This window comes from Acanthaster planci, linkage group LG05, assembly GCF_054643075.1.
Source record: "Acanthaster planci isolate LZ-2023a linkage group LG05, COTS_SCS, whole genome shotgun sequence".
Taxonomy (NCBI): Eukaryota; Metazoa; Echinodermata; class Asteroidea; order Valvatida; family Acanthasteridae; genus Acanthaster; species Acanthaster planci.
This window is the reverse complement of record NC_141781.1, coordinates 11669857-11693599: the sequence shown is the minus strand read 5'-3', so window position 1 is coordinate 11693599 and position 23743 is coordinate 11669857. Positions and strand designations below refer to the sequence as shown.

At 43.6% G+C, this 23743-nt stretch overlaps 1 protein-coding gene across 1 annotated transcript; it reads right to left on the bottom strand.

Annotated features, from left to right (window-relative positions):
* Positions 1-155: 155 nt before the first annotated feature.
* LOC110981377 (transcriptional repressor p66-alpha-like) lies at positions 156-23381 on the bottom strand. The gene is made up of 7 exons (XM_022238909.2): positions 23022-23381; positions 11282-11398; positions 9855-9944; positions 7743-8588; positions 4404-5607; positions 3478-3696; positions 156-3236 (listed from the first exon to the last, which is right to left on the bottom strand). Exons 2-7 carry the CDS (start codon positions 11383-11385, stop codon positions 3105-3107), a joined length of 2595 nt encoding a protein of 864 aa, XP_022094601.2. The 5' UTR covers positions 11386-11398; positions 23022-23381; the 3' UTR covers positions 156-3104.
* Positions 23382-23743: the final 362 nt, after the last annotated feature.

Below are 23743 nucleotides of genomic sequence, written 5' to 3'. Positions count from 1 at the left end.
CTGTGCAACGAAATATGCCACTCGGAAATGAACTGGAAGGCACTCTATGAAAATTACAGAAATGTCTTCAGCTGTGAAATACATGTACCCATCCTGCTTAGACAGTGAAATGACACATGGAACAGCCAAACAAAAAAACAATGAATCATCAATGCTTTTATTATTACAATACCAATATCTTTAATGTTCTACACTTTCTTGTAACACCCCCAAAGAGTTTGTACAGGACTGTCCCCCGTAACTTACACGTAGACAACATCACAAAACCGTTTAACAGAAGATGTATCAAGTCCCACATCCCCCAAAAAACAAAAAAAAAAATTACCTTGTAACATCGGAACATTCCTCACAAGACTTGTTTCTCCACAAACAAAAACTGTTTTCCCCACAGGGAATTCTTACGGCCCAGTTTGAGTGGAATTGGATTTGCATATTTTTCCACACGGGAGGGGGCCTTATGTCAGTCTCAGAAATGAAGGAGTACGACTTCATTTTTTTGTGATCATGAAAAAGCCTCTTGAGGTCCTTGGTCTTTTTCCTGAAGACGAACATTAACACAAGACTTGGACCAAACCAGAGCTGTCTAGAGAGAGAGAGAGTTGCGCCATCTTCAGCCTTTGGGAACCAACATGGCTGTTTATTATGAGTGCAGTACATCATGCAACTATGAGCCAGTTCAGTATTTCAAAAAGCCAAGGTCTTTTGGGAACAAAGCGCACGCGAGTCAGTGTATGGCTGCGTTGATAAAACAGACTATTGGGCGCGTGTAGCCGTTCCCAAATAGCCTCATAGCGGGCATGCCCTGTTGAAATACCGAACTGGCTCATCATGTGCTCTCAGTGTTCATGAACCACCATTTTTGTCCCGACTGAGATACTCGCAACTCTCTCTATAAACAGCTCTGGACCAAACTATTTTGACTCGAGGACTCCTTTGTGGCCAGAAAAAGAACATTTATCACTCCCTTTGGCAACAGAATTATTACACTCTCTTTATGATGCCCACAAAAGTACAATCTTAATTGTCAGGTTAGTCACACATTCCATTCACCTACTTGCAGTTATTTGTGTTGAATCAGTCTCCAGCTAGTTAAGTTATGAGTTGCTGACTGTTGTAACAAGAACCTTTTTTTTTTTTCAACCGTGAAACCCCCCATCTGAAAAATCTAGGACACTGATAGTACTTTTCGGCAAGCATGAAATATCCATGTTGACTGTGAGCCAGCTGATGAATCCCCCCCTTGGAATATTGAGGATTAAATATTGCATTTTTTTAGGTTAGATTACGTGAAATAAAATTAAGCCATCCCTATATTGGACAGATACCACTGTTAATGTCACAGGAAAGTATTTGCCTTGGGAGAATTCGGTACTCGGTTAATCTGAATAAATAACTTTTTTTATTCCTTTTTTCTCCTTTCAGAAAATCTTAAATATCCAATTGTGATAGTTTACATTTTTCAATTTGCAACACATAAATACCTAATTGGAGTATTTAAAAAAAAAAGATTTTCAGATGAACGTCCGGTGGGATGGAATCTTCCGTCATGCGCATACACGATACACAAAAACAAATGCTCATCAGTTGATCAGACCTTGGAATTTACCAAGATTGGAACATGCAAGTCGAATCACTTTTCCCCCATGCACAGGACTATGGTATTCTTGCCCACGTCTAGGGCTAGACCAACAGGGAGAAAACTCACGGGAATATTCGCTGATTTTTATGATTACACCCTTTCCACCCCCAAAAAACTTACCACTCCATACAAAAAGCTCTCCCTACCCAACCACTCCCATTGAAGAGGAATTTTGGCACCTGTCCCATGCTCAGAGACAAACCCTTTTGTTGTGGGCTAACCATGGAAGATAACATATTCACCATTAAATAATTTACAGGAGTTTTTTATGTCATATCAATAACAACGGTGTTCATAAACTACAAGTATTTACAATCTTTAGATCGCTTTACATACAAACATGAATTGCTGACCAAATCTGTCCAACCCTTAATGCTCCAATATTCAAATAATCTGAGCAACATTGCAATTGTAAGGCTTTGGTCAGGAAGATGAACATTCTCGTTTGCTTCTCTGCTATTTCACTGTTCTTGCATTTTTCTTCTTTTCCCACTTTTGTTAAAACCAACTGAGCAAACATTGCAAATTAAGTCTGTCCAAATAAATTTACAGTGAATTAGAACAGATGTGACCCACTTGCAAATAAATAAAGGCTATCATAATCTATCACAGCCACTGTTATGGAGGGACCCTTCCCCCGGCTACCATCGGCTCTTCGAGCTGTATAACGATAAATAATTAACAGTGGCCCGTTTCAACACAAGGTAATCCCACTTTGGGGCAACTTGATTAGCCTCCTACTCAAAAGGTTGTCTGCTTGAAACAAGGAGTAGGTTTCTCTCTTGGAACTGCTGCCAAGACCGGAGCGTTCTTTTGTGGCTCTCCGTCATAAGAAGTGAAACTAAAATATCATGTTGGAGAAATCAGGATGCAGCACCTTCTGCAATAACCTGCAGGTGTTTGGATTCAGATACTTTCCGTTCACCTGAGGGGCTCGGTTATCTGGCTGATTACGTGGAACATCATATCATGAAGACAACGTAAGAAGCAAGATTTATTTTTAAATGAGCTGACGGGCTTGAATGACCTGCAAAGTGCGGAGGATTCCGGTTCAAGCTTCGCCATCCACGGCCAATAGCAGTGTACTCTTCACTGACCTCGGACATACATTGGCCAATGAGTGCACTTTCAGAAACCAGACCAGGTGAGCTGACCACCAGCGATTTCTCATTTCCTGACCGTGGCCCTCAATACCACCAATTTAAGGGTTACATGAGTAGATGGACAGCATCTCCTGCATGCTGCCAGATTCACACACCAAACAATGCCCAGCATATCAACCCCCCCAATTTTCACAGATGAGAAGGCTAAATGATCCCCGGGTATGCTTTCTTACGACAGCACGTCAGTGTTTGGCCGATCAGGAAGAGAGAAAAAAAGTGCCCTCTACAGACTGTATGAAGCTATTTCAACACAATCAGGGTTGGGGATTGGAAGGGGGAGAATGAACGCTGGCTAGGAGGGCTCATCTCTTCCACGGGACAGCAGGGTTCTGATTGAGCACCTTGGACGGGATCATGTCTAGTAGGTATTCCCGCTGCCGGGCTGCTGCCGAGTGGTGACTGCTAGAAATCTGGTTCTTGCTCACCATCTGAATCTGAAGTGCAAGAAACAAACAGGGAGAATAAAGTTCTTTCCAAAATTGAACATCACATCAAGAACTCATTGAGGGACCATACATACGAAGTGAATATGATATCACAAAACATTTGGCATGAAAACTGCTCCAGAAGAAATTTGTTCAATTTATGGGAATCCGCAGTGCAAATATTCACATTCGTGTTAGCCTCAACCCTGAAGATGGTAGGGAGAATTTCAGGGATGCAGAAACAACGGACCTGGGACGAGGGGACTCTGTAGGCAAACGCCTGGTTTGAGTTCTTCACCCCGCTAACATGGGGTATGTAGGTGTAGGTGACTGGCTGCATGACTCGCTGGGTGTTGGGGGCAGGGTTGAGCACCGTGCGCTGCTGCTGATGGGGTACCGGGTTCATGACTCGCTGCCTGGCCGACTGGAGCTGGGAGCTCTGGTGGTGCTGTCTGGATGTCTGCTGGCTCTGCGTAAGGAGGGACACCACACAGAGACGTGTCAACGCATAGCAGAGCAAGCACATGTATGCTGTCGAATCATGAGGCAATGTCTGACAAAGCACAATGAATTATCACTACTCGGCCTAAGGAGCACTTGTTGACTAAGGGTGGGCCGGTATGTTCTGGTTCAGTGGGACAGGGATAGGTGCGTGGTTTGCTCCAAACAGCCACGCGTATTACGCCAGGAAGCCGAGTATGTGTGGCTTGCAATGACACTTAAAAGAAAGTTCTGTGATCCTCTGCAATACAACATGTAAAACATAAATCCCTTTCATGCAAAGTTCTTACAAAGGTTGACTGTGGAATAGTCTCACTCCAGTATTGAAGGGCCAAACATAGTATAGTCAATTATGGCATATTATATATAACTATATATAACGGGTTTGCCCTTACCCAACGTATATTTATAAGCACTGTACGCTCAGTGCTTGTCCGAGAGCTTGCGAAAAAAACCTCACAAGCTTACTCGGGTGGGACTCGAACCCACGACCTCCTGCTTACTAGTGCAGATGTCTTAACCACTCGACCACCGAGCTTGCCGGGGTCGGCTGGCCGGTCCAAGTCAAATGAAGCAGCGGGTACCGCGAACTATTATCAAGATGTATTTATGGCATACCTAACAACTTTCCCTCAGCTTACCACAATGACTACAGAGACTAACTAGGGTACTCACGCTGTGGATGACTGGGTTCTGGCCCTGCTGCATCCGCTGCTCAATCTCTTGCTCCTGCTGTAGCGCTTTGACAAATGCCGTCTTCAACCGGTTGGTGTGTTCCGCCTTGAGGGACTTCTTCTGGTTGGAGACGATGCAGGTCTCACACATGATGCCCTGCTTGGCATCCTGCTTCCAAATAGTGGTGAAGTCCGTCTTGCACTGGGCACAGCGGAATGGGTCGGTGAAGCGCTGCGGCGTCTTCCGCTTGGAGTCCTTCTCCACCTCCAGGATGGTGTTGACCACCTCCTCCAAGCCGACCAGGATGATGAACTCGTTGTTGGCCGCGCTAGGCAGGAAGTGGAGCTCTGGTGGGGGAGGCTTTGGCGGAGGGATCTGTAGCAGGGTCTTCTCAAGCTGCTTGCGGAGGGCCAACTTGGCAGCCGCTTGGCGGCTTGCTGCCGACTGGCTGTCATTGGCTGTTGTTGTGCTGGGGCGGGACTGCTGGCTGACGAGCTGCGAGCCAGCCGTCTGCAGAGATGTTGTGCTGACAGTTCCTGTGCCGCTGACTCGTATGATGTGCCGGGTGTTCTGGACGGGCTGCCCTCCCCTGGACACCATGACGAGCGGAGGTGGCCCGCTGTGAGGGGTCAGCACACTGCGCCCGATGGTCTGGATCTGGGAGCCCCGCACCAGCTGGGGCATCTGGATGGCGTGGCTGCCAGCCTTCTGCTGGTGCTGCTGTTGGAGCTGCTGCAGCTGCTTCAGGTGCTGCAGCTGTTGCTGCTGCTGCTGGGCCGACAATTGGATCTTGGCGCCTGGGGTGGTGCGGAGTACCTGCGGCAGCGTGGCATTGATAACGGGCGTGGGATTGGGCTTCTGGGGAGGCAGTACAGCGCTGGTGCCGGCCGAGTCAGTGGCAGCCACAGCCCCTTCCTTGGGCAGGACCTGGACGGGCTGGAGCTGACTCTGTCGCAGCTTCTTAAGCAGCAGCAGTTTGCCCTCCTCAGTCCGCAACTCTTCCTGGAGGTCCCGGATGGCTTTGTCCCGATGAGCCAGCTCCTCCTCCGTCAACTTGCCCAGGGGGTCGTCATCGGGAAGGGGCGAGAAAGGTCCCGTGTCGATGGAGCTTGTATCGTCACCATCTGGAGTGCCATCCACTTCATCGTCTGACAGGACAATCACATCATCCTGGGGTGAAGATGATCTGGAGTGCTCCTTGTTTCTATGGGCAGGAAATGAAACAACAAATCCTAAATTTGCCACACATCAAACAAACAGTTCCAGATACTGAATTACAACTTGCCTTCCACATGATCCGTACAGCATGGTGCACAACTGCACAAAGCACAATATGCCAAAAATTCTGCCGAAATAATTCACCTGTGATGAATACACTGAGTAACTTCAACTACTTCAACGTACTGACAACACGTGTCACTTGTACTGAACTTCTTCTGCTGCTTACATGAATGTTGCTTATCCCCTACTCCTGTACTACTTCCAAAACTCTTCAATATTGGCATTGTTAACCCTAACCCCCTAGGCTCCTGTACTAAAAAGCACACTGAACCTCACAAAATCCAACAGGTTTGTGTACTTGTCTATGTACTTGTACATGCAGGTCACTGTACCAAACCTGATAAACTCCAACAGAATGAGCCCGTTGGTGTTTGAGTGATATGGTATGGATGGGTCTATGCAGTATAGGATGACTTGCACTGAACAGTACCAAACCTGACAAAATCAAGCATAGTCCAACAATTGGTAAAGCAAGCCAGACACTGTACACAATGACCCGTGTGTGTCCCAACTCACACAGAATCCAACACCATCTCCCTAAGCCTTTCATCCCAAGTCTCACGAAATTCAACAAGTTCATCAGATACAGTACCAAACCTGACAAAACCTGCTGTTGGAGTATGGCAGGTTTGGGGTGGTTAGGATTAAGCAAATGGCATTAATGAACAAAGCTTGAAAACCCTGGCAAATGAGTCTGACGTACTCTTGAAATAACGTCAAACACGGCTGGATCACAATTATAAATTATAGACAGTAAAATACAGTGTTATCACTTCTTTCCTTCTTTATTGGCCAGCAGCGGGACTTGAACCCCAAACCCTTCACTCGTGAGTCGAGAATCATTAACACCAGGCTACCCTGTGGGTTACCCAAGCAGTACCACACTCCTGTATCTTTCACAAAACAGAAAAGAGAGGAAATTTCTGTTTTTAAGAACAATATCTGAAGAGATCTTTTCTGAGGACTCTCAGCCTGACAGTGAACAGACACAATCTCACCAGTGTCCCTGGCATGAATGACCGCCTTTCAGGAGACACCAGATTCAGGCCATGTCTCTGCTCCTCTATGATCATCCTGGGTACAGAACAGGTCAGAATTTTAGCCGACACGCAAACACGCTTAGCGTGTCAACGTGTATTGATTCCAACTTCCCTAAATTAAGAAATGGTTCATAGGAAAATCAGCTTGTTATAATGGTTCTGGCCGAAGAATAGATTTCTTTCGTGGTTACTTTTTACTTGTGAAAACGTTTCTCGGGCAATCCAGAATTGCTTAAAAACCAGTCCAGAACCAGCAGGAAAAACATCGTCACTTCAGTCGATCCTGTGAGTTTAAATTCAAGGCTTACATGTACATTTGGAGAAAGTTTTGTTGTATCCAAACACACACAGTGTGACTGCCAGCCAGTTTCACCAAAATTTGACTTTTTCAGATGTAACCTGACCAAATAACTTTTCTCGCTCCAAAACTAGGAAACGGCTGTACATATTTCAATACTTGTGACGGTCATCTTGCCGGCCAGCGCTACATATAAAGTCACTTATTCAGTGCACTGCCATACATGTACATGCATACATAAGGCTGGAGCGACGGCTCTGCGTGTGAAGTGGCTCACTACATGTTGTCGGCGACCTTTGCAGTCTGTGGTCACAAGCCCTGGCGACATATTGAGATCCGGAGTCAGGCTCATCATGCATTGGACCAGCAATGCACAGTAAAAACCACGAAGTGTGTATCGAAATGTGTGTCGGGTTTACTGATCATGTTAGAGTGTCGGCTAAAATCCTGACCTGTACTGTAGAAACTCCTCACTTCAACCAAAAACTGCCCTCAACAATGGGTCATTCAATAAATTTGGGGTCCAATATTTTTCTTTGTCCCTGTTAATATGACATACGGTTTTGCACATTTAAATACACATTCATTTATTTCCACGAGTGAAACAAATTTCTTGACAAACAGATAAAAATACCTTGATATCAATTAAAAATGGAAGGAAAAAGCCACAGAGCCAACAGGATTGTCTGCACTGCCTTCAAAAACTACTGTCCAACTTACCCTGTGCTTGTAGGAACTTCTTTTGTACTGTCTCCTTTCATCTTGTCTCTAGTCTCCTTCAAGTCCACACTGTTCTCAACCTTTTCTCCCAATGTCTCCTTGACCATGTTTTGGCGGTCAGCAGTATTTCCTGTCTGGGGCTTCCCGTCTCCATTTTCTAGATCGCGTTGCACTGTTTTCTGCGTGCCACTTCCGTTCTCGGTTCTTGAGGGGGTCTCCGAGACAGACTGTTTGGGTTTCACATCCCGAGTTCCTGAAGCACCTGTTTGGTTGTTGGTGATTGTTGGTCGTACGCCCGCCACTTCCTCTGGTTCAGCTGCTGAGACTTTCGCTTTAGGCTCCAAAGCCTCCCCGCACAGATCTGTTGATTCCGTTTCGTCCGAGTCTTGAAGACGCTCTTTGCTATTATCAGTTGCTTCTGTTCTTTGCGTTTCTAATCCTGAGGGTTTGACCGGTGCACTGTTTGCTGGCGAGTCTGAATCTACATCCATAGACTCCTCCTGGTTACTGTTACTCAATGTGCTAGTTTCCGTTCTTGACGTACTTGAAGTCTCACTCCGACTCTTGCTGGGCTCCCTGGGAACTGAACTAGTCTCCCTCTGAGATACATGTACATCTGGCCTAAGGTCAACAGTTTCCAGTAGGCATGAATCCTTGGTGTTGTTCGTCAGTGGGGAGTTATTCTCTAGCGCACCATTGCTGGTGTCCTGAGGTATATGGTCACTCCGTCCATCACCATTTGTGTCCTTGTCTTGGTTTTGCACGGGTGCAACGATGGCATGAGATAGCTTCTCATTTGCCACGTTATCATAAATTCTGTTGTCCTCAGATTCTGACAAACGTGCTCTGTAGAAAAAGTTTAAGCAAATTAAGCTTTCAAGTTCAAAATGCAAGTAACACGAAAAATTATGCTTTTTCCTCAAATCACATTTTTATGTCTGATCAACTTTATGACCTACAACAAACATCATCTTGCCAACATCACACACTAGTGCTTGTAAACAGCCTTCTCCAAAGAGAGGCCCTCTAGAGATTTGTAAATGCCAGCTTCCTGGACTAGCCAAGGTTAGCCTCATGGTGGCGCTGTTGTAGAAGCCACACCAGGAAACCTGGTCAAAGAGGTGACCTTGCACAGAAAACAGACATGTAATCATACATGTACATGTACAGTATCAAATGGGCACACACGTACAGCGTCCACTTACAGACCAGCTGCATACCAATCACAGGCCCCGTCTTCAATCTAACATCTTTAAGAAAAATATATGGACCTGTACCATATAAGGAGAGGAAACCAGGGCAATCAGAAGTTTATTTTCATCAGTTTCCATCTTGTAGAGGATACTTTAATCCATAATGCAAACTGCAAGCTCAAAATAAGGCTTACCTCGGCAGAATCAAGTACAAGTGCTTAATCCCCCACGATGCTGATATTTTCAGTTTACTTAAGTAGTTGCCCTCCCCCCTCCAAAAAAAAAAATGGTAGGGAGCTCTGAAACTGATTGACTAAGAGCTAAAATTAGTTAAGGGCAAGATTCTCAAACACTATGAAGTTAGATTAGGAATGTCCAGTATGAGGTCTCACAGTTGATTAAGAATTGCTCATTCGCAGTGTGAGAACAAGCTCCTGGCACTGATCTCAATGCCGAATCTATGGGAGAAGTCTGGAGGTGCATCTTCAGGATCTTGGTCTCCCTAATTTCGGGTCCGAAAATCACAATGTTTCCTCGGGAAGAACGCGTCTCTGCTTCACCAGAGTTGAAGAAGTTTTAAAACAAGCTCATTACATGAAACAATATTTAGAACTGAATAACTGATGGGTTTCTGAACTCAAGTTAGCAAGCTCAGTGTTAATAAACCGACATAGGAGTGCCTTGCAGTCTGTAGGCAATCCCTTCCTGGTAGCTGCCACATTGTTGAATTAATACGGGTCAGCTGACAACTACTCCATCACAACTAATCAACTGCTGACCGACCAACAGACTTGCCGTTGTGTCTTATCAAGGTTGTGTCGCAATTTCTGACATCAACTCCAACACACCATTAATATTTTGATCACAATTCTGGTGAAACAGATGACAGACTGTTAGAAACTGAACACAGATCCCTCACCTTTTAGACGTTTCGACAGCCTCGTCGGCGTCTGTATTCCACAAACGCTTGACAGAGTGAATGCTCTTCTCTTCTAGCATGGTTGAGTTCCTGGTGAAGACCAAAATGTTTTAACGTTAAGAAATTTGTGCAGTGGAAAAAGTTCCAGAGTTCTGCCCACTGCCGATCGCACACCGTGGTGCTACTAAATGCGCCAACCTGAACTGTAAAAGTTGCACAAAGAAGCTTTAACCTTAACTCCCCCGGCAACCCTTCTGGACCCCACTGGGCAGTAAACTAACGGGACATTCTTGGTGCGTCAACTTTCAGGGGGGGTGTCAGGTATCTCGGGAAGGATAACTGGAGCAGCTCTATGTTCCCCAACCCTTCAAAACCCTCCAACATCTCCATGAGGGATTATGATGGGCCCCGGGAGGGATGGCCTAACCATAAACAATCTTCACTCCTTCACCTGCTAAGGGACTGAGAAGCACAGCAACATACTCTTTCCTACAAACGTCAATCTGCCATCCGGTACTGGTACTGCGGTACACGATCTACATGTATGGCTGTATGCGTGCTCTGGAGCATGTTCACGACTAAAAAAGCCACAGCGGCAAAATACGAAATTTGGACACAGCCCCAATGTAAAAGGCGTTTGTGTTGTAGACGACTGGTACTACGCATAGTGTCTGTCTGCAGAACTTTACAGGGCAATAATGAGCACATGCATGTATCAGGTCTCACATGGAACCTGGCCACTTTGACATGTCAATCTGTGTCTCCCGATGACAACACCACAATGAACTAATCTGTGGGAAGGACATGTACATGTACATACAGTATAGGTGGATTCCACTTTAAGGCATCTGCTCAGAGATTAGTGCATGTTTTGAACATAATCCAAGTACATGTACAATGTACATGTACAACATGGGCGGGGCACAGTAATGACATTTTTGGTGCCAGTGTTACTCATTTTCTATTTTTGAATACACACTGCCGTCAATTCATGCTCTACTGATATCCTTCCTTTTCTTAATGAGCAAAACAACGGATGTTATCTGAACCTTGCTTAAATGAACCAAGTCTGACGTAAACAGGGGTGTTGTTCCAGTTCTTTGTAAGGATCTGATTTTTCTTAGTGATCAAAAATATCTTTCGAGTGCTTGCTGGGGTCGCACTGCACGGGCCGAGAGCAGGGCACAGCACCCTCTCTCATCTGCCGCATCCCCCCTACCTACCATCCCCCCCACCCCAAATTTGCTACGGAACCACATAGGGGAAAAGCTGATCAGCCCCTCCTAGATTGCATTTCCTGCGAGTCAAGGTCGAGTTCAACTGTTGGGGAAGGAGGGCGGTGCCACTGTGCAACATGGCCCCGACGACCTCAAACATACGCTGCCTTTCCCTTCCCCTCCCCCCCCCACCCCCCCGGTTATCCTTACTTGTCACAGGCGATCGGCGAGGGCTGGGATGACGATGCTACGACTGAGGCAGTTTTCTCTCCTTCGGCGTGATCCTGTGGGCCCAGCTCATCCATTCCAGACATCCTGCTTTCCACACTGTCCACAAAGTCAGCAGACAAAAAGAAAGGGAAACATTAGCAATCCACGCATCACTGAACAACATTATCCCTCATCACACAGTGGCCAAGTATGATCATCGATACCTGCATCTGGTCCAACTTCTGGGATGATTACTTCTTCTTTTGCAGTTGGAAATACTGAGTTGTCCATGGTGCGTGCATGCATATGTACATGCAGAGACGTAATAACCCCCGCTTCACGCACTAACCATTTCCCATACTGCCCATCAGGGTTTTGAATTGCATTGGATCACTGAGACCACGTCCAACGAATTTAATGTCGGTCTTGTGCAAGCCAGGACCATACAAGTGTGGTGGTCTACATGTACATGTAGGATAACACTGGAAACTCCCCAGAAAGTTGTTACTACAAATTCAACCTTTTAACCAACATTAGCGTACGTTCAGTGTTCATCTTTTGTGTGGGTGCACAAAAACCAGCAACATTTAATTCATCTGATGTGATAGAAGCAACCTACAATTGTAAAGCTGGTCTTAAGGCCAAAAAAAAGAACTTCTGCTTCCAGTTTCCCAACAGATCCAGATTTTTCTGCGCTACCCTAAAATTTTTATCAGCAAGTTCCAAAAATGAATTTAAAAACAAATTTTTAAATAAAAAAACTAAAATCCTATTGTCGTTTCTGTCTTTTCAAAAGACGTCTGAACAACCCTTTATCATGTTAAAACACTTTTATTTATGTTTTTCTACTTACATTTGCAACTTTTAAAATAAACTTCCTTTAGTTTCATGCGTTCCCTTGGCATTTCACTGTCAATGTTGAAAACACATGCGCAAAGCTCAATGCGTTAAAGCAATGCTGTGCTGGTTCCCACTGCGCCACGAACATGCAAAAGAACACGTGATGGAAATGTGGCCATCAGTGTACTATATACAAATGATGTCGTTACACTACACCAGCCTTACATTCATGCAACCCTACAGCTGCAGGTCAAAAAAACATCGATGTTGCAAGATTTCTGCAAGTTAATTCACAGAATTTAGTCTCTTGTCCATGTGTGTATTTTCTATGTTCACAAGTTTACTTTGAAGTTGTTTTGCTCGTACTTGAATTGAGCTTGTTTCCACAAAGTTTCCTGCAGCGGCACAAGGTTTATCACCCACCCGTCTGGATGCATCACGCATGCTTACCACACAATACACAGACATCGTTGGCCAGTTTGCCATTGTGATTACCTGACTAGCGTTGTGCATAGCAGTGTAAATTGTCCATAATTCTTAAGAATTGTCGACTGTAGAAATTTTTATAGATATTAAGGCACGTTTTTGTCACTTTTTGTGGCAATTTTTGGTAGCTTTCGTTCCCATTTATGCCATTCAATCAGCACAAAAAAATGACGACAAAAAATTTTTCCAACCTACCAGTACATGTACCGACCCAATTTTTGAGAGGCATGTAATCGAAAGCATAACTACTTGGGGGGGCCTTATATACAATACGCACAAGAAATACCAGAACGGTCTTGTAGAACTGGTTTTCTGTCAGGTGACTTGTAAATGAAGTTCAAGCCTGGCCTATTCCATCGATGAACATCCCTAATTCACAACAATTTGTGATCTCTCATCATAAACACGGTCAAACACATGCATCTGTGCTAGGGTCTCAACCCAATGCACAATGTAGATGGGGGGGGTTATAAATAGCCCCCCCTCCCATTTAAGTCCTGAGGTAGTGGTACATGTACATGAAGGAGATGAGCAAAAAATGGCAGCCTCCAAAACTGACGGGGGGCAGACAAGGAAACAGTCCATTAAAACAAAAATTGGGCTCGCCCAATACGGCATCGTGCAACTACAGTGTTTGGGGAAACATAAGCACACAAAATGTATCCATAGTGCATGGCACGTAAACACCCTGCTCCAGGTGAACGTTCATATGCTGCCATAATCTCTGCATTAGCATAAGTGCCATTATCGCAGTGCATTCTACACTGGTTAAATTCCCTGGTCAAACTTAGCTCAAGTCAGGTGCCACGCTTGGTCTGCGCAATGTGCATAACATAAACATACGTGCACCCTCGATACATTATCAGCTCTTCGTGAATTCTCATGCCAGTTTCAGGCTAACGTGTTACAATGTAGAAGTGCATTTTCCACATTATTGCACTGGCAGGTTACTGGGATGTAGTACACCAGACTGCGCCAGTGCGCAATGAGTTCAATTGCCCTTTTTTGTTTGAGCCTATCAAGCTGTGGTATTCATCACACGAACAGCATCTGGGGGGTTGGAGGGCATTTAAGAGGGCACACCGCTATCACAGATTATCTCCTTAAAACGGTTTAACGGCAGCTTTTTTTATGATGCCAAAATATTCCGAATGTACGCTAATAACATCTTTGGCACATCCCAAAAATAAAGGCAGCACACATGTGCCTGTCCCAGCAGTGCGTCCCATGATTTTCATACCCTTTCCTCAGTGTTTCCTCAGCTTCGTACATGTACGTACACCTCCAGGAATTTGCACCACCTTTAAAAACCCTGAAGCATTCTAATACACATTGCAACATACATACATGTACATGCATGACTTATGAACACTGCCTGTAGACTGTACGTTGCGGCATAATTTCTTGCAGGGTCCTCAGCATTGTGTGAAAACAACATTCCCTGAGTTTTCCCGAGTTTTCTCCGATGCAGTTGCAGTGAAATGTGCCAGACTGACCACTCTCTCTTTTGGAAAAATCAAAATCCATGACTCTTATTCGGGGCATTTCTGTCAAATTTCCTGATTTTCACCCGACTGGAAAAACAGTAACTCATTGTAGAGGTGTTCCCTGATTTCCAAGATGGTTGGGAAACCTACCTTAGTGTTGTTCAGCAGTCCAGTTCTGGGTCATTTAAGTTACACCATGCATCATTAACATGACGGAGTGGAACACTTCATTTTGCTCTTATGGAAAATCACTGTCATACATGTACATCATAGAGTTCATGTATCTATCATCCAATTAGTTTGTGTGCCTTATATAATCAGCACAACTTAAACCAAACAACCCCTTAATGGAGGTCTCACATCAAACATTCTCTGTGCACTTAAAACGAAATCTTCACTGTATTTCATGATTTAGGCAAGTGCTTTGAATGTTCTTGACTTAACTAAATAGTGGTTAGGGGCAACATATAGGCTTTTCCTCAAATTTCCCGAAATTAGTGCAGCCACAATGTACCATGCAATGTTTTCCTTTCTTTTTCAATCATGAATACTGCCACTAAGTAAATGCAACTAATCAGCTGCTGACCAATCAACACAGACTTGCCACTGTATCTCGTCAACGTTGTGTCGCAATTCCTGAGATCAGCTCCAAGACCAAAACCAATGACCACTCGAGCAGTAGAAGTATCCCTTTGATAGGGACAAAAACCAGAGAGAATAATTTACCCTCTTCAATAAGCACAGTGAATAACGTGCATAACGGCACAATGTGTAAGGGGGGCAGGCATGTGTACGTACATGTAGGTAGGCTTTTTACAGGGTTGAGGGAACAATTTCTTTTGTTGGGAAACTATGGGCCAAACTGTCAGAACGAAAATTTGTCCCCGTGGTATTTTTTGGTTCACACAAAATAGGCAAAAAGATGACTATACATGTACATGCATGTCACCATAACTGTGGTGGAACGGTGTGCATGCATGTGCATATTGTTCACAATGTACAAGGGCCTGCACTGCACGTTTCAATGTGCATGTACCTGTACTTAGCCACCAGACTGCTGCCAGTGCCAAGCATTCTAACAGCAATAATGTGTTCGGCTTCCACCCTTTCAGATTAAATGAACATGATTGGTTACAGTACATGTATCCACCCTTTCAGATTAACTGAATATGATTATTAACAAGGACAGGTAGAGTGTACATGTACATGGCTACATGTATCTCTACAAGGTTGGGGTAATGTGTTTTCTCACATGCATTTGGTTGCTGTATATATATATGCGGGACTCCATAAGCAACGGTACATTAAGCAAATACACGAACAAGTAGCTTGCTTGAGCAAAGGACTTCAGTGTGTTCAGATCCATTATCTACATGTTCACAGGCCACATGTGCACCGTAAGGCGTAATGTTATAGCTCTTTTTTTATAGGTTGTTTTTTAAGGTCTTCTGGGCTAGTTAAGAAAAAAATTACACAATGGTGAAAAGCACAGACCAAAAGTCACAGTGATACACAGTCATGTGTAGGCCGACATGCACAGTACATGTTCTTCTGCCGCCCAAGGTTACAAGGTGATTTGACAAAAGATGGAGGTCAGTTCAGACTGTATAGGGCACAGGAATGCAGTATGCACAGAGGAATACGAATAGAGCACAATGCTTTGGATGTCAGAACCAACTATGCGCCTGTGATAACGGTCAGCTGGTTTTTGACTTCCAAGATAGGTGCCCTCCACACAACAGCACCATCAGTGACCTTTAAAATTATCAGCACTTGTACCCTTTTTGAGCACAATATTTGTCCAAGTGGTCAAGATGTCCCATTGAGTGGTGGTGGATCCAAAGGGGAGTGCACCTGGTATGTCCCCCCCCCTTCCATTTTTCTTTTTTCTTTTTTTTGAAGGGGGGTTCTAATTCTTCCGTTTTGTCTCTTTTTCACGCACTTCCCTTTTTGCCTCTTTATGCTTTTTGCATGGATGGCTTCCTTAGCAACTTCGAAAATGGAGCTCGTCACCCAAAACACTGCCTGCTTACATATCTATGTCCAAGCATTACTTCCAGTATCCAGCTAATGTGACCGGTCAGCTGCATGTAGGCACTCACAGTTCAGTCTTCAGCACTCAAGTTCAGGTGCTTGCTGCATTTCAAGGGACTATTCATGTCTCCCCTACGAGCAGAATTGCATACATCAACTGCAGTGTAGTCTGTACATGTAGCTCCTAAGTGAACCTGTGGCAGGGTGGATCAAGAATGTACAAACCCTACATGTGCGCAGGTACAATGTACAATGCCTGGTGGAGCAGGGAACGGGGCTTGACCTTTCAGATCCTTCAAAAAACGCGGCAAGTAATTTTGAAAGATTCTGAGGGATGGAAGCAAGCACTGCCTTGTCACTGTTGTTCTACGTAAGGCAAATGTCCCGAGTCATGCAGTGAGAACTTTCTGGGAAAATTCAGGGAACTTCATATCAATAAATTTGAAGGCGCATCGTGAAAGATGAATTCTGACTCGAGAACTAATGGATTGGCCATATCATTAGTAGTTTTAATCAGCATCTCGCAAGGTCAGCAATGAATGAACTGGTATTTTACTGTCGTTCAAATCAACTAGTTAGTTTTTTAGAGGGGACTGAACCTATTCAAGGAGAGTCTGCAGAGCAACAAAGTCAACGGTATTCTCTGACATTAATACAAGCAGTTGATTTTATAACAAAGCCCATTCTGTCCATATGTTACACTGCAAGCACAACCTTAATACGTTTGACATCATGAATGGTGCAAAGTCATCCCTGCAAAGTCATCAAACCAGGCTTAAAATCAAATTTCAAACATTCAATTGATGAGGTATTTGTCAAAGTCCATTACTATCACATGCAAGAGGTGTTCGTTAATCCCAACTGATCTGTGTAGTGAAAATGCGCCCTCCCAAATGTTTGTTGCCGCAAAAGGCTAAAGATGATTGCTGAGGATGTTCGTGTGTTCAACCTTCAATCGAAGAGATCAATTTGATAAAGACCTGGGTTTCTTAAATTGTGCATTATTCCAATGCCATGACCAAGTAGTAAATCCCGGCATAACAGTGCAAAAAATACTGACACTTACTCAAGAATTGTAAGTGAACATCGTGCATATATGTACAGTTATAGTCATTGTCATGAACTAAACACCCCTCCCCCGACAAAACACAGAAGTTCCATATACATAAAACCTACAGGTATGTTGAAAGGATTTCTTGTTGCTATGTTAGTCCATTTTTACTTTTGTCAACTGACAGCTCTGTAAACTTGTATTTAGTTGGAAGGAATCTGTAATGTCTTTTATGAGTCTTGTCTGGCTGATACACATCAGCCCCCCCCCACTTCTTCCCACTGGAAATGGTCACATGACCAGGCTTATATTTAGAGATCACTCATGCCTTACGCTGAAATGTCAAAGGTCAAGTTATCACACACTGGGAGCATGATCAGCTCACCTCCGGTGACCTTGAGCCCTGATTGGCTGGTTGCCTCAACGCAGGGGAACAAAGGGAATGCTGAGGTGGGATGATGAATTAATCATGAGGAAAGGGAATCACCATGGTGACCAGGAGTCCCAGCCAATGATGTCATGATGATTGACAGGGGGGGGAATGCCGGGTAGGGGATTGTGGGATAGTGGGAAATGGCTGATGATTTGGCGCCTGGAGGGTTCAATGCTGGCGTGGGATGGCCACGCCCAGGACAAAGACCTCTCAAACAAAGAAATCCATGTGTCTATACAGGAAGCTAAGAGGGGTACAGGCTCTACTTGTTTAACCTGGTTGAACCTGCGGGGAAGGGGGGACTACAAATGTCTGCATCATGTATCAAACTCTTTAATCCCCCATAATCCCTTCTAACACATGCAGACACATTACGCAATTACACATTGTCTCCTCTCTGTTTAAACTTTACAAATGAATTGCCACTGGGCCTCCATTTCATGGCAGAAACAGGAAACACAGAAAAAAAAGCTACAACCCTCTTGCTGCGTTGGCAAGGATTTTTATAGCACTGATGCCCTTAGAGGCTAAATATTTCAGTCTTGGCTGATCATGTCGTCACCCATAAAACAATACTCCCAAAAAGCTACATATTCAACTGATTGAACTGCAGCAATTAAGGTCGTTGAAGCCACAGGGTGTAAAATAAGAAAGCGGAGTGGGGAGATGTTTCAAACGTTTGACTTAATGGTGATTTGAGAAGGGGATAAAAGAAACATGAACCCCCCCCCAAAAAAAATGCACTTGGATGCACCAGGCTACATGTGCATGCATTAACATGCAAGTCCCACAAACCCCTTGCCAATTCTTTTTCAACTTCTTGTGCATTCGCTTTGAATTCATTATATACTGTCATGCTCCAACAAAAATGGGTTTCAAGTCTTCGTGACAACACGGGATACAATACAAGCCTGAGAAGCTCCACATGGAATGTACAAGAAGCACATTACCGGATGTGTAAGGATTTTCCAAGGTTACATACATGTATTCACACCATAGTTTACTGTATGGTACACGATTTATCGGTATCGGCACAAATATGTTGAACCTGTATATAATAACTGATTACCATTGCCAACTGTCCCACTGCTTGGACTTGAGACTTCTTCCTAGGAAATGGCTGCTTCAGGAAAAACTTCCCAAATTGCCCTTGACATTGGAAGTCAAGGGATCTGGATAATCGTTTCCAGTAAGATTGTCAGTATGGGTAAACTGCAGAAATTGCCTTCAGGCACAGGTAACTTTAAAAAGACTTAATGCAGGGGTTCAACAAACATCCAACAAATTATCTCAACCTACATGTAGTCCTGCATTTTCCAATCAAGATCTGTATTTTTCTGAAACCCCACATGAAACCGCAGGGATGTCATCCATTTTCCTAATTTGGTTTGTGTTATTGGTTTTACATCAAGTTGTGGATGGTTCTTCATTTGAAAAAATATGCCACTTGGACTAAATTAAGGTATGTACGGGCACATAATGCAAACGTGCTGACAAGCACGTATGGTCATCATTCTAACACTTTAGACACACCAAATCAGTCTCACATTGTGGACATTTCCTTTGATGGCCATAAGAGGACATTATGTGAACCTGGCACAGTCACAAACAAACTAAACTTGGCCTTGACAAGGCACTTGAAAGCACGCGGAAAGAAATGCAAACGCCGCACATCTCAAATCTCAATCTGAATATTGTCACACTCTCAACAAAAGTTTGAACACAACCTGCACACACAGACAAGTGCATTCCTTCAAAAACAATTCATCATCATGAATTATTATATAACTGCCACACAGATCCTTGTCATTTCACTGGTGGAACACGCATCACATGACATTCATTATTCGTGACATTTATTTTTCCTGCCATTCATGCTGCATCGGGTACTATTCACCCATGTGTGGTTGTAAAAAATTTACAATGGTTAGGATCATCCTTGTTTCCACGACATATGAATGGCCTCATCCCTCAAAAGGCAGCGCGAGCACAACACACAGCGCTGATCAAACCTGAGGAGAATAACATTTGGTCCGAAAAGTCATTGGGATTTGAAATCGTTCAAAGATAAATCAAATGACAATGATCTATATGGCAGTTATATAGAACAAATAATGAATGTTTTTTCACTCGTGCGATGGTTAGAAATCTTCGTGAGTTGAAAGATGGAATGTTCCATTCAACAAGGCGAATATTCTTACCATTGCACATTCATTATTGGTATACTGATTAACAGACCAGTCAGTGGCAACTATTGGTACACGTAACTGCAGTAACATTAGCCCAAAGAAATTCCATCAAGAATATTTCTTTCCTAAGGCACAGTAGTAAACATGAAGGAACACAACATGATATTGACATTCATACAAGTACTATTCTTGCCACATACATGAGAACATGTACATGGGTGTACGCTTGAACCGTATCAGCCTTCGTACACAGACATAGATCTGTCTGTAACACACAAATGCACACAAACAGTTTGCATAATTTATACTACAAAGTACATGTGTAATCGTCGCATGTATATTTTATACCGAGTTTCATAGACATTAATTAAAGCGAGGCAGACTGAATGTTTCTATCTCATAAATATTCGGAAAATTCTTATCTCTGGCAAGGGTGAGACCTACTGCAAAGCTTGTAAACACAAACGCATGTATTTTACTCACACAATACTACATGTATCAAAGCGTTTATAGGGGCATAGTATCTCACAGTATCTGTAATTCAAAGGGGCTGGTATATTAACATGAACATGTATATATATATCCACAGTACCTGCATGATACGTTCTTACTTCTGTGCAAGGTATGTGTAGTTGGCACTGCAATGTACATGTACATGTATCCTGTATTGTGAACTGCACCATAGACTTCTGTACCATGCTTTTGGGAATGTTTCCATGTATCATACACACAAATGCATATGATGCACTAAGTTGTCTGCTTTGAATTGTTACAACATTGCACTCGGTTCTCAAATCTGTTGCACAAACTTCAGAAATTGCACCTTTTGTAGACTGCTTCCCTATTTTGCCCAAATAAACAACCACGATCTCAGTTCATGCCGATATGTGCTTCTTATCCAATGTCTCGCATAATGAGACTGCCGAGTATCGCCTAGACATTTTGACCTGCTTGGCTAATTCTACCTGCTATCAAGCGTGCATACTTCAGAGGGCAATTTCCATTTGTTTGAATCAACCAAGGGAGGCAGGGGCAAAACTGGGTACATTCCAGCCCGTATCAGAACACTGCCATCATTTGATTACCATTAAGTGGGTAACATTACGGGGAGTGGGGCGGATTGCAGCGCGGCGCACCGCTACCGCTAGCCAATAAAAGAATGCTCCAACAGGGTATAAAGTCTTGGCAATGCGTCCGTCCCCTTTTCTTGTAAGTCAAACCAGTTCAGGAGCTGGAAACCATGTCTTCATGTCTCAGGCTGGGGGGGGGAGGCTTGCAAATACTGTACACAGCATAGCATGGTGGTCATGTGCAAACTACACCCGTATCTAAAATACCAGTGCCATAGATGTACCTGGCAACTGGGGTGCACTCACTTGGCTGACAATACTCTCCTCTTGATCCACTGGGATATTCAACCCTTGTCTGGAGGTTTCAACTCTGCTAGTAGCAAAAGTAATACATGAACCCTGCCAAGGTACATGTTGTATTTGACGTCATTATTAATTTTATAAACAACAGATTCTTAACAACGGTGAGGCAAAACTGTAAAAAAGGATATATATTTGATATATTCAGGATAGTACAATGTACAAAGTACATATGCAGAACAGGCATTCATATGCGTCTGCAAAATGTTCCTTCAGTTTTGTCTTCAAGCACAAGTACATGTACAAGCTATTTTGATGGTCCTTTTACATGCTTTTCACAGGAAAGAAGAGTTACTTAACAACTTCGAACACAATGCACTTGTTCCAAAGGATCTCTGATGGAGCTGAAAGGATAGATGACATTTCAGATGGGGGTGGCTGTGTTAAATGCCCCAACTTTGTCACATCCCACCAAATGAAGAGGAACAGCCACTGCCCCTGTAACCAAAATCCATGCGGAAAGAAGTACCCTTTCCATCTTATAGGTAAAATGAAGGCGCGACACTCGGGATTACAATTTCTAAGGAAAAACTTTATCTACAAATTCATGCACCCCCCCAAAAAATGACCAAGGTCACATCAAACTGACTACATTTATAACATATGCAGGGACTATTTTTATACGGAATGCTTGAAGTCAACTATTTTTTTTTCAGATTTAAAAACACCTCATTCAAATTAACATTAATGCTAATTTGTCACCCATACTTGTCTGTATCTTTTTTTCCAATGACTATTTTCTGGACAAGTTACAAGTCCTTGTTTTGACAAAAAAAAAAGCTTAGGCCAAACACTGTCAAAAACTGAGAAGCCAGAGGGCCTACATGGAGTTGAAATCTTTCAAACTTCAACTTGGGAAACTGAACTGAAGTTGTGTGCATGCATCATTTCCACTCTTGTGGTGACAATATTTTTTTTTATCTCACTCAGTGACTTTGTATTGAAACTCATCAAGCTCAAAAGTTTAAAACCTGCACATAAAAAACTAAAAGAAATGCACAAACTTGAAAAATTACAACCAAAGACTACTTCAGATGCAGGATGACAAAATCCCAGATACACACTTGTACAAACCCCGGGAAACACCCCAGCGCCTGTCCACATACTATAGCGCTACTGACGTAACACAAAGTTTAGGGAACTCATGCTGATCACAGAGCACTTTCCTTACGCCTACCCACGTGTACCGACCGGCATTTAAAACACGATTTGATAAAGATCTCCGTCCCATTCCTTCAAGTTTGTCCTGTAATACAGTTGAATGCGACTAACTTTGATCATCGTCTATGGACTTTACAGATTTTCTGAAGAACTGAATGATTTTTGGTCCAGAAGAAACACAGAGATTACCCAAAGCTAGGGCCGGGGGAACCCCTCCAGTACGAGTCATTCGAATGTGTAGTTACTTCAGCTCACTCCTAGGGAGAATTTACTCACTCATGAACAAAAACATGTCCCACTTCTTCCGCATTGGAGAGGAGATACAACTTTATATCTTATAAAGAAAATATTTCATACATCATGTACCGGACTGTAAAACATATCACCATTTACGCCCCACAAACAACAGGATTGTGACAACATTTCATGGGACACGCTTCGCAATCTCATAAATGCAAGGATACTAGCTCTCTCGCTCGTGAGTGGTGCTTCCCACGAGATGGCGCGATTTCGGCGTGAAAATTGAACCGATTGTACGTGAAATACGAAGTTCTGGCTCAGTTTTCAATAGGAATCCACTCCACAAATCCAAACATTGCAATATTGCAGGTTTATTAAGAATAACTTACCGGCTACAAGATAATTTCAGTAAACGGATTATAGTGACCTCTCGCGCAGCTGATGAAAGCCGTGTGAAGCAGCCTATTCAAAATGCTCCGGCCAATGGCGAGTAGCCCGTGCGCACACGCCTGCACGCCGCCGACGTACAAATCCTCCTTGGCTCGGGCACTTTCCAGTTTACAAAAATCTCGAAGTTACACAATTTCCATATGGAAATAATGTTTCCACTTCACTTCAGCTACCTCTACGACACATTAGGCCCCTGAAGGATTGTCAAGTAACTACGTGTGGGCACTGTATTGTCCGAACGGGCCCAATTTCCGTAAAAAATGGCGAAGGTTCAAATGGCTGTTTACCGTAGGGGTAGCCCGGTCTGTGTTCAGGGCTAAACACAACAATTTGTTTACAGATAAACAACCTCCTCCTACATATCCGGCGGTACGACACGTGACATGCCACCTGGCCAATAGAGTGTGGCCGGCTTATATACATCATACCTGTTCACATGACAACTGCTTAGATGCATATGTGAAGAATGTTGCCATTCATGTAAATCTCCCTAGTGGACAAAATACACAAATTTTGTATACTCATTTATCTTTGTGTCACGTGACATCGTTTTCTTACAACTTTTTTACATAAAGTTGACATCCTGTCATCGTCACTGATTGTCATTTTGTATTTTTTTTAAAGATTGTTATTGAAAATCGATAACATATTTCACATAGAT

Excerpts from the sequence above, each read along its gene's own strand:
- LOC110981377 (XM_022238909.2), bottom strand. The coding sequence starts at position 11,385 with ATGTCTGGAATGGATGAGCTGGGCCCACAGGATCACGCCGAAGGAGAG. Across the intron at positions 3,697-4,403 it reads AGAACCCAGTCATCCACAGC|AGCCAGCAGACATCCAGACA; the intron begins GTGAGTACCCTA and ends CTCCTTACGCAG. Across the intron at positions 3,237-3,477 it reads ACAGAGTCCCCTCGTCCCAG|ATTCAGATGGTGAGCAAGAA; the intron begins GTCCGTTGTTTC and ends CTTGCACTTCAG.